General features: G+C 35.8%; 1 protein-coding gene across 1 annotated transcript in view; it reads left to right on the forward strand.

The window, feature by feature from the left end:
- Positions 1-2,421: 2,421 nt before the first annotated feature.
- LOC122146596 (cadherin-4-like) overlaps positions 2,422-12,542 on the forward strand; it is a 209,446-nt gene continuing 199,325 nt past the window's right edge. Inside the window, exons 1-2 of the mRNA XM_042766257.1 lie at positions 2,422-2,908; positions 5,526-5,637. Of these exons, the coding sequence (XP_042622191.1) occupies positions 2,843-2,908; positions 5,526-5,637 (178 nt within the window). The 5' untranslated portion in view covers positions 2,422-2,842. The remainder of the gene's footprint in view (positions 2,909-5,525; positions 5,638-12,542) is intronic.

A 12,542-nucleotide genomic window follows, 5' to 3' on the forward strand; every position in this document is an offset into this window, starting at 1 on the left:
GTCAGTTTAGACATTTCAAAACTGGTTTTGACATTGTGAACTTGGGTCAACAAACTCTGGTTCCTCCAAGATTTGTGACCATTCTGCAATAGTTCTTTCTACAAGTAAAGATACTGTATGTCTACAATCAAACATGACATATCATGTATATGCTGAATATCTCGCAGCTTGAAGCAGGGAATTCATTCAAATTTGGTGGAGTGGTGCTTGATATCAGTACCTATTTTACTTCTTGTTTTAATTTTCACTGAGTAATAAAATTGTACCAAAAGAGCCTCTTAAACCAATCCTCTATTTAGTATGCACAGAAGAATGTCAAGTCAGGTAAACGAATTGGTCTGTCCTAATTGGCATAAAAGATCACGTTCACATTTCTCTCATGTTTCTTTTGATTGGATCAGACTGGCGTTGTCCTTCTGATATGGAAATTGAGCTACCAACTCAGATGAGCGAGAAAATGTCAGTGTCATTAAAATGTGGACGACGGCCTTTTGATTACTTACATTCTGGGCAAAAGGACTGTTGCCAAGGAAGTAAATTATGAATAACTTGGAGAGCTATATTTGTTTCTCACTGTTTAAAGCTGTTACGTCAGATGGGATACAGGTCTTTTACAACGGATCACAGTGGGTAACGTGGCTGACTCAGCTATGATCAAAAGAGAGAAAAACAAGTGAAGTGTGAAATAGCTTCCTGCTTTACAGTCTATAGCATGCAGTCGGTTATATGAAGCATGCAAGACAGACGTTTTTGCCTACGGACAACCTATCTTACTTATTCATGGAAAAAGCCAGTTAAGAGTTTACACTTCTGGTCAGAAACATCATTACAAAGAATTTTCCCATGGCACGGAAGACTGGAGAGTGTTTAAACATCGGTAACTCAGTACTTTTTTATGCAGTGCTTTGTGTCTTAAACTTTTATTAAATATTCATTTGTTGTTTGCCCTGTAAATCCTTTGTATTTTTACACAGAGTGTCATCCCAGGAATATGGTGGTCATGTATGATTTCACTCTTCAACTGATGGGGTTTCAACACTCCCTGGTCTCCTTATTTACCAAAAAAAAGTAATGATTACTTGTTACATTACTGGTTAATTACATCAATAGTGTAATCAGATTAGTGTACTCATTACTCTTTCTCAAAATTATTGTGTTACTTATAAATAATACTTTCTGAATATGATATCAACATCAACCAGTGGAACTGAAACTGCTCTTTTAATTCTTTTAAATAAATAATATAAAATAGCATACATTATTTAAAGGGACAAATATACATTAAAAACATACATTTTAACATAAGATTCACTAAAACATTCACTATTATTTAATTCAGAACTGTTCTATACAGTATTTAATACAAATCGATCAGAGGTCCCTTTTGAAGAAAACAGCATATGCTGGGTATGTTTTGACGCTGAGATGCTGGTTTATGCTGGTCCTTTGTTGGTTTATGCTGGTCCTTTGCTGGTTTATGCTGGTCCTTTTGCCGGTTTATGCTGGTCCTTTGCAGGTTTATGCTGGTCCTTTGCTGGTTTAAACTGGTCCTTTGCAGGTTTATGCTGGTCCTTTGCTGGTTTATGCTGGTCCTTTGCTGGTTTAAGCTGGTCCTTTGCAGGTTTATGCTGGTTGCTGGCAGGTTTATGCAATTACTCTTAAATAAAAAAATGGTCCTTTGCTTTTATATTCTAATCCACAACATAAAATACACTGGTCATGTGCTGGCAAAGGACCAGCATAAACCGGCAAAAGGACCAGCATAAACCAGCAAAGGACCAGCATCAAAACATACTTAACCAACATATGCTGTTTTTTTTCAGCAGGGGTAATAATTAAATTACAGAAAAAAATTAAGAGTAATCCCTTACTTTACCTTTTCAAGGAAAAACTAATTAAATTACAGTAAGTATTACTTGTTAATACATTACACCCAACATAGCTAATTATATATATATTTTTTTTCTAGTAATTGTTTCCATGGTAAATTTCCAAACAAGAAAATTGGTTGCTAGCGTCATTTATTAGTTTAATAATTGATTGCCCAAACATTCTGAAGATGTTTTGATTGCCTGACATCGTGAGGGTGGATGTATTAATTATCATACTATGGCATAAGCCAGATTCCACAATTTAATAACTTTTGATCACTTTTAACAAAAGGAACGTGCTCTTTAGAATATTTGTGTAGTATTTAAACTATTTTAAAAACAATTTGAACAAATCACTAACATTTTGTGGCATAATTGGGATGTTTAATTATATAACAAAGTGATAAAAAATTACAGTATTTGTGTTTTGTTTATTTCTTTATTTCTAGATAGGCTACGCTGTCCGATATTTCGTCACGCAAAGTGCTCGAACAGCGAACTGTTGCTATGGTTACTCCTCAGGTGATCGCTACTATTTAGCGAAACTAACCTAACTTTTGCTGCTGAAATATCTAAATTATACGCAGCAAATAACACATATCTTTAAGTCCTCTAAACCTTAATTAAGGTGGTCAGACCCCCCCTATAATTCGCCACCTGACTGCAGCGGCAGGCTATTTTAATCTAAAGCAGATAAGCAGAATGTACACAATACGTGACTGTTTAACTGTCAGGCGCGCTGTAGTGCGTCTCCGTGTGTGTCTTTAAGTAGTACTGCGGTAGGAGGAGTTGTAGCGGTTGTGACGCCGCCAGCGGAGCCGTGGTGCTGAGCTGAACAGCGCCTGTCCACCTGCAGTAGGGTGCGAGACCGACCGGGACAATATTCTCTCGCATCGCTCAGCGGAACGCTGCTACCGACAGCACGTCTCGCAGGAATTATCTCCACGTTTGTGAATAACAAACATCTGCCGATGGCCAAAATGAAAACCGGCTGCGCGATTCTTGTGGCGTGTGCCTTAGTTGTGGGCACCTCTTCGGTAAGACTATATGTTTTATTTGCAAACATTGTGGAAGTAATAGTACTTGAATTTAAACACCCGTAGACTGGCCGTATGGAACAGTGCACTTGTATTTCTTCGTTTTATGTCCTCACTTACTAGAAGAACAGTGGTGCATCGAGCGTTTACTTTGTCTGTTTGAAAATCCATAATTGCTTTCGTAGCACTTCTGTAACAGTCGATTTTTTTTTTTCTTTTAAATAACATTCAAACAAGTAAATCAGTTTGTGCTGAACACTGGTCGTCTATCAGTAAGCTGCAGTGGCTTGCAGCTGCACTTTTAGCACACATTGCAGAGGATGCGGCGATGCCTGTGGTGTGTCTGCGAGTAATAGTGCTGTGCTGCTCTGTCCTTACTGGAGGAATATGTATATATGCAAATTAATTGTATTCATGTTTATATTCATGTTATTGATGATTCATTAATAGGAATATCAGGAATGGTTTAACACTGTAGGATACTAGAAAACTTGGCCAGTGATGACTTGCTGTTAGGAAATATGAAACATTAATTTAGTGGAAGAAGAAAAACGCACGTATAACATTAAATGAAATCTAGAAGATGCTGGGTGTTGAGTAAATATAAGTTGAGGATATAAAATACACTGCTGTTGAATGTGGCAGATATTGACATTCTCTTTGATGACTCATTCAGAATAAAATCTGTATCCTATGGGGGTAAAATGTAGCTATGGAGCTGTTTTCACATGGTGGGCAGAGGCAGCGCTGCTTTAGAAAGTACCCATCTCAGCCCGTTGACTAATGTGATCTGTAGGGAAGCTTTGACACAGACTGTCGCTCCGTGATATAAGAAAGAGCTTAGTGTGTCGGCTCTTTGTTGTCTTGTTTTTTCAGGTTCATAGTTGTCTGTGTTTCAGAATGGAATATATATATATATATATATATATATATAGGGGAGAGAGAGAGAGACCCCTAAAGGCAACTTCTCATTCAGTTTAGACACAGCGGAGGCCTGAGCTTGAACCCTGAATCATATTAGAAAAGCCCACCATACTGAGACCAGGATAACCTGAATATGACCCACCTTCTAATTATGCTAAATCTCAGTGGTGAGCACTATTCATTGATGCCTACACATACTCTCTCTCTCTCTCTCTCACACACACACACACACACACACACACATACTAGGTCACTATCCTAAAATAGATGCCACTGTAATGGGCACAGTTTTTCTACTGATTTACATGGCAGAACTCCAGCACAACCTTCTTTACTTTGCATTTCCTGTCTTCCTTCGCATCCCTGTTTTCTCCCTCGGTTTGTTTTAATCATCAAACAGGCTAATTTAGCTCTTGTTAAAATTTAGAGAAGCTCTTGATGTTTTCACTCGTGTAAATTTCTTTAAAACCACCATTAGGGAATGCAGACCTCTGAATGCGAATTAAGAGATTTGCTGTTTTTGATTATGAATGTGTTCATTTGCGCAGAAGCATTGAATATTCAAACACTGTACAGGACTATAGCAGCGATTCGCAACGAGGGGTACATGCACTCCAGAGGGTATTTAAGCAGGTTACAAGGGGTACTTGAAGAGATTGAGATATTGCTTTGTTAGACCCAACCCCCCTCCAAAAAACAAAAGCAAAAACAAAAACAAATGAATAATTCATTTTATTAAATCATGTAATAATAATTAAAACAACTAATCTCAATGATTAATCTAATGGTTTTTAAGGAATTAAAGAAAACCCCAAAATGTAATATGCTAGTTTTATACATCTGCATGAGTTAAATTAATAACAGAATTTTTTTACTTAATTTTATTTTCTTTGACTTTATTTATTTTACTGATATTAATTACTGATATTGACTGACTATAGTGATTATAATTATATAATTTATGAAAACTGAATTATTAATAGTATTACTATTAAAGATAAATTATATCCATTAAAAAAAATGGTTTGCGGTCGAAAAAGTTACTTGACCCTTACTAGAGGCGAAGTGGAGAGTACATAACATTTTTAAATGTTTAAATAATTTACTAATAATTAAAAAAACTAATTTTGATTCTAGAATCTTTTTAAGGGATTAATGCAAACCAAAAAAAAAAGAAAAAAAAAGAAAGAAAATAATAAAATAATAAAACATTTAAATTTATTAAAATAAAAAAATAAATTTTACTACAATTTATTTTAATATACCTAATTTAATTTAATTTAATTTATTTTATTTTATTTTATTTTATTTTATTTTATTTTATTTTATTTTCAATTATTGTATTGACTGACTAAAAGTGATTATGATCCAATTTATTAAAAGTGATGTTTTAATAATATAATAATAAAAGCTAAATTATATCGGTTTACTATTGATTAGGTTGCTTGAGCTTTTCTAAAGGCAAAGTGGAGGGTACATAAGACAAAAAAGGCTTAAACCTGTCTATAGAACAGCAATTCATGCCTAACAGTAAAACGACTGCATCCCTACTCTTTGAGTTTGCCTCCTGAAGGTATTTATATTGGTTTCGATAACCTTGAATAAGAACCACAACCCTGTGGTCACAAATCAATTTGCATAACCACTTCCTCTCTCCTGTGTCTTCATAGCCAATAATGTCTGTCTTTCTCAGGGGAGTCACGGAAACGCTCAGACCCTCGCTCCATGCAGACCAGGTTTCTCCCAGAGTTTCTACACAGTATTTGTCCCCAGGGGTGTGCTGCAAGGCCTGAAGATTCACAAAGGTAAGAGCTTGCAGTGCATTGCGCGATTCGGCACAGGTTTAAATGTGTGTGTGTGTGTGTGTTAATCTCACTGGAGCTTTAGCAACAGGTTTGTGGGTGAATGCAAATACTTGTGCATCACTTTCTCTCCCTCTATCTGTGTGTAGGCTAAATTTAATATGTTAAAAATAATTCTAGCTTCATTATTGCTTAATTACAGACAATAATTCCTAAATTATCAGGAGATGTTGTTGAATATTCTACAGTACCTGTTCAGTAATTTTAGATTAGTTGTTTGATTCCTTAAAAGGTGATAACAGTGATCTAAACCCAGTTTCATCCGGCTTCAAAATAAGCATAGTGCGGAATAACAAGCACAAATAAATGGTTTAGAAAGGAAGAGCAGAGATGCAGATATGCCAGCGTGCTGAATGTTGATAGTACACACAGGACCAGTAATGCAATTAGAACACGTTTACAAAAAACAATGCTTTACAAATGTAATTTTCAAGGTCTGCAAAATGTCAGGAAATGCATTTAAAGAAACGCATCCATGCTGTGCCAAAAATGACGCTTTCATCTAGGTGGGTGTTGTAAGTGTATACGCGTTCCTAATTGTTGAGAGCTACAGTTGGCACATGTCTGCATTAATAAAATGCACAAAGCCCATGTCTCCTACTGATCACAATCAATATGCATATTATTCAGCTTTAGTTTGACTATCAGACAAACCTTGGCTGGATGATTAAAAACATAAATAAATAAAAAATAGAAAGAAACCCATAATCTGAATTTAATGGATAGTTCAGTGGCCCGGCTGGCTACCGAAGCCTCATTTAAATCTTCTGTTCGGCTCCCGCTGGGTGTTTTTGCCGCTTTGAGCCTTAAGCTTTTGCTTTTTTTCCCCGCTCCCCCTCTGTCCTGCGTGTAATACAGTTCCTCTATTCTTTCCCACTTCTTTTCAGCAAGATTTCAGCCGTCCTTTTATTCTGTCGCTTTTCATTTCCATTGTACGTGTGTGAGTGTGTGTGTGTACGCACACGTTATGAGGGGATATGCTTAATGGAATTTGTTTTGCTGTTACGTTAAAAGAAAGGATGTTGGGGGGAAAATTGGACTTGCAGAAACAAATCATACAAGAAAATGGCACATTGATTCGATCAATTACCTGTTTTTTTTTTTTTTCCCCACTGCATTCAAACTTTGATTGAGTATAACTGTTATCAGACTAATCAATGGTTTTATTCACATGAACATGGTTGTGTAGAGGGAGAAATATTTGTTGTTCTCATTCTGGTTGCAACTCTTGCACTGATGCGGGAACACAAAATTGAATCTTCGCATAATTGCGCAATCTGCTTTTATCATTTGTATTTTATTCTCAATACTTTTAGAAATGTTTCTTGTATACTGTACCTGTAAGATCTGTTTGTTTTGATTCCAGCCTGTGGAGGTGAATATTGTCAGTCACTGACATGTCAGATGTGCTTGTTACACAGCAAGCCGGTGGAGTGTTGGTGTGCTTGTCCAAGTACTTGCGCATGAGTCAATCATTTTGTTTACTCACATTTGAACATTTTGCTGGGATTGGCTCTCAAGCCTGTGCACATGATATCCACCAGCGTTCAGGCAGCAACCATTCCTTCATTTTAAAAACATGCTTACCCCAGCACAACTTGGCACTTGGGTGTATATCGTCAGGCTGCAGTATGAGCCTTTATAGAGAGTGATTAATGTACAGTCACCGGCCTGGAGGAAGGGTGAAGTGTTTGGAGGAACTGTAGTAATCGGGGAGTGGGGTCGTCTCACAGGGACATTATTGATAACAGCCTTGTGTAACCCAGAACCGTCAAAGGGGAGAGCAATGGGTGAGCTGGTGTGCTCGGTAGGGCCAGCGAGCATCAAGTCAAGAAAATCCAGCGTCAATTTAGCTAAGACTGTAAACATTGGCTTGACACCTCGAGAATGCTAATGCTGAGATGAGAATTCTCAGGAGTGGTCTAAGAGTTGAACTTGGCTGAGGAATCGAGAGTAGAAAGTTCCGCTTGAGTTGCTTCCATAACTGTTTAATATGGCTGCAGTGCACTGGACATCTCAGTTCTCTAGGTACTGCTTAGCATTGGTCTCTAAAGCCTGGCCATCCAAACAGAATCAGATATGACTACTCTTTCATGGTCAGAGCAGTCGGGGTGTCTGCCAGCTGTCCGCTGGTCTCACAGCTGCTTGCGATGCAATTTGCTGATTCTGTTTAATTACACCGGTAGCTTGTTGTGTTTATTTTCTATTCATTTACAATGGTGTTTGTTCGTGCTGGGCTTTTAATTATAGCAAAGTTTGGTTATTATGACAAGAGCGGTGCACTTATACCTATTATCCTCTAATCCTCATGATCACTTTTATTGTACTTCTATGGATAACGAGCCTATTAAAGACACAGCCCTCGAATGAAGTCGACCGGAGTGGTTATAATTCAACCATCCAACATTTCTAATGTCTTTACACAGTAAAAACAGACAGCGTGAGTCCCTTCAGGCGCTCTGCCTCACTAGACGTGATTCATCTTCACTCAGCATGTGAAAAGATTCATCATTTATGCTGACAAAATATAAATGCCAGGGTTGTCACATATTCAGCTGGCCCCAGGAGCATATGAAAGGCACCCGCATGGCCACGGTAAATAGGTATGGTAAGCATTTGTGTTTTACATGATTGGATTCTAGATTCTAAATGGGAAGTTTCGAATTGCGTGTAACGTTGACTGATGATGCAATCATTTAGCATGGCTAGTTATTGCGGTAGGCAGTCTAGCTCAGGAGAAAATTATATTTTATGAGGTTTTATTGTGTTACGTCATGTCTTCAGGCGTTTATGCAATCGTTTATAGTCGTATAAACTCATGCATAAAGGGCGCATCTTGCTGTGTTGACATGTACGGTGGCGTCTAAGTGATTGAAACCACACTGAAAATAAGAGATTTAAAGGAGCAAAGGAGTGTTACATACAGTCTTTAAAAATAAGAATGTGTGAGGTTTGTGCAAGTCTGTGACATTGATTGTGTGTGCAAAAGTCATGAACCAGTGGAATTCATGAAGCTCAAGTGCTGCTGTCATGGTAACACTTTACAATAAGTTTCCATTTGTCAACTTTAGTGAATTACATTAATTATCATGAACTTACAGTGATATTTTTTTTTGTAAATGCTTCATTTATTCATCTTAGTTAATGTTAAATTCAGCAGTTAGTAATACATTATTTAAATCAAAAGATGTATGTGTATTTTTTATTTAACTAACATGAATGAACTGTTAGCCAACATGAGCTAACATGAACTAACTATTGTATTTTTATTAAAGTTAGTCAGTGCATTAACTAACGCTAACTAATTATGGCCTTATTGTAAAGGGTTGTAAAGAGCTGTCATTAAAGCAATAGCAAAAAAAAAAAAAAAAATATTAGGAAAAACAGAAATGTACATTTATCTGTATATACAAGTTATATGTATACTTATAGAGTATATATGCATATTTTGTATATTGTACAATTTTCATATTTCATCTGCAATATATTTCTGTTTGTTTGTTTGTTTTTTTTGTATTTTTTGTAACTTTACAGCAATATTTAGCTAATATTTATTTTATTTAGCAAAACAAAATCGATTAGAAATTATTCTGAATTTGAAAAAAATTAAACCATTTTGTTTTTTCAGTTGTCTTAGACCTTTTGACCCTTTTTGGATGTTACTACAGTTCAAAAGTTTTGGGTTTGTAAGATTTTTAAATGTTTATTTTTTATTTTTTTTTAAAGAAGTCTCTTGCTCACCAAGGAAGCATTTTATTAATATATCAAACATACATTTTTACAGTAATGTTGTGAAATATTATTACAATTTAAAATAATAATTTTTTTCAGGAATTTTTGATAAATAGAAAGTTCAGGGAAAACAGCATTCATTTACAATTACAGAATTATTTTTTAACATCATAAACATCTTTATAATCAATGCATTCTTTCCGAATAAACGTATACACACAAACAAACAAACAAACAAACAAAAACCTTACTGACCCCAAACATTTGAACAGTAATGTTCATGTGATCAGATCAATATAGATTTAAAAGAAGAAAAAATAAGGATTCATATACTACATACAAAGCATTTATATGAGAGTATATTGTCCATGAAGACGAATGGAGCATTTGAGCACTGGCCTTTTTCAGAGCAGGACCCCACCTGGGAGAGATAAACCATGAAAACGGGTATTCCACTGATTGCACATTGTAGTGTAAACCATCATCTTGGCCTAAGAGCAGGATCAGGCACTTTGAAGCTAAAGACAGAGAGATGGAGATGGGGGGAGGACGGGTACACTCTCGCACACAAAAGAACAATCTGATTTGAGTTGCACTTACCCCTAAATGATGGTCTGAAAGGATGCTGTCAGAATCTGTTCAAGAGAACATGAGCGATGAACTTCAGTTCATAACGCTTTAATATCCGAAACAGTGCTGGTGGGAAACGGAAGTCAGTGGTCTTTGCCGTTAGTTCAGAGGCGGCCATTAATCATCTTAATTACTAGTGCTTATGCATAGTCAGAGTCATTTGACTTCCCTGGCAGATTTGTGACATTTGCAGTGCCACAAAATATAGTGCCTGGTTGGATTTCTTAGATATTCTACGCATACACCACATTTTATCATCAATAAAATATAGTAAGTTCCCACTTCAGATGTCCTTTCGTTTTAAAAAATATGCCTCTCCCACAAGGACATTCATTAAATCCAAACGCACAGACATCTTAAGGCACTTTTACAATAAAACCAGAACTAGGACTCCACCTGTGAGATGGAGACGGTCGTCGTATGGACTCCCTGGCTCTCGCTCTGCTTTCCAGTCATGTCTTGAAGTTTACCTCATTATCTAGCAAACACATTGCTCTCCATACTTACACTGTGCTGTGGAACCTCTCATGGATACAGACATTCACAAAAGCTCATTACTGCTTGAGCCCTGTGTGGAGCTTTGCAGTCACAAACACAACAGGGTTAAGAGTTTTTTATAAAACAGAAAGTTTCAACTGGATTCTGATCAGATAAGCTAAATTAAAATCCATCTAAACAGCAGATAAAAATTAAATTACTGCTAAAAAGAATAAATTATTATCGTTGTTGTAATAATTGAAAGCAGAAACTTACAGCTTTTAATTTCATAATAAACAGCGCTATCAGCAATTGAAACTTAAATTTTCTATTTGTTTTGTACTGCTCAATGATGCTTACATTTTATATTTATATTCTTTAGGATGATATCTCTTGCATTAACTGCTGTTATTGAACAGAAACCGTCAAAGTCTGCTACTCAGCTCAAGTGGACCAAGCATTCAGGAGTGTACCATGCATACAGACTTGATTTGTTTCATGCCTGATTTATTTTTCCATCACATTTCCATCTAGTTTTCCATGCTGTACATAGTGAGTACAATATATAAGACTATATAAAAGGGAGAAATCTTGATTTCCTTGGATCTTTATTTTCCTTCCCACCCCTCTCTCTCATGCTTTATTTCTACCACTCACCTAACAGTTCTTTATTAAGTTTTCTTATGACACCATGGTCCACTGTCTATTTGAATATAAATCAGATTGGATTTTCATCTTAAAGGCAGACTTTTCACTGCTTGCTGCATGTGTACTATTAGCCAGCAAGGCATTTCTAATTTTGCACTGGCCCCGTCACTTAGGGTTGCATTCTGATCTAACATATTCAGATGCTTTGGTGCTTGAGGTAGTTAACCTGAGATCGATGTGGCAGAAGACGGCTGTGATTCTGATGGAAGGCCTTGAGTGCACCACTGTTGAAAGAAAATTTATGTTGATTCATTCATTATTAAGGATGTTAACGTCAGGGTGAAAAATATGACACATACGCAAGGACACGTCAATCCAAAAGTACAACTTCTATCTATAAAACATTTCTATGTGATCAGACTATCAAAGAATGGCTACAACAAAATACAAGGACATAATTTACTTGTGATCACATTTTCAGACTCATTCCTTCAGATTCATTGAACACATTTAACTCAAAACAATGATTCCTTTTCAAATTGGCATTGGTGCTTCTCTTAAGAACATGCCAAGGACAGCTAGGGCAGTGGTCAAGTCTTATGGAATATTTTTATGGTGCTTTTGTGTTCCAGTTCCCATTCATTATTGTGTGGGCGAAAACGACCCACACATTCTTCAAAATATCTCTCTATCTCTCTCTCTCTCTCTCTCTATTTTCTTTTTCACAGAGTAAAATATCTGAAGCCATATGCAGCGATATTTTAGCATTATTAATATACTATTAGTGTATCATACAGTATTTATTATTTTAATTTCACTAATATTAGGTGTTTTAGTAGTATTTAGTAGTTTTTTATATTAATATTTAACTTTTTATTTCATTTTTGTAATTTAGTAAGTCAACCTTATTTTATTTTATCTCAGTTCTTTTTATCTCAGTTCACATTTCTCATTTTCATTTAATTTAACTTTCAGTTTTTCATGTAACATTTATATTTTATTTCAGATTTATTTAAGGTAACTAAAATGATTTTTCATTGTATTTTACTTTTTAACAATGTTCCTTTTGTTTGGGTGTACTGTTAGTTTAAGAGTATTTGTCTTATGGTATATATGTATAACAAAATACATGTTTTTACACATCATGAATGTGGAACTAAACAAACTCTCTTACTTTTTCTAAATATACATATATATGTGTGTTCTCAGTTATGAGTCCCATTACGAGTTTCATGACTCTAACCTAGCGGTGTCTTTATTTCCTCATCATGCCCTTAGGTTCTGTTTTAATTACTTCTTTCTTTGACATGGTGGGTTTATTTTAAGGAGCAAATACTAAAACCGGGAAAGCGAACATGATT

This window comes from Cyprinus carpio, chromosome A11 (assembly GCF_018340385.1).
Source record: "Cyprinus carpio isolate SPL01 chromosome A11, ASM1834038v1, whole genome shotgun sequence".
Taxonomy (NCBI): domain Eukaryota; kingdom Metazoa; phylum Chordata; class Actinopteri; order Cypriniformes; family Cyprinidae; genus Cyprinus; species Cyprinus carpio.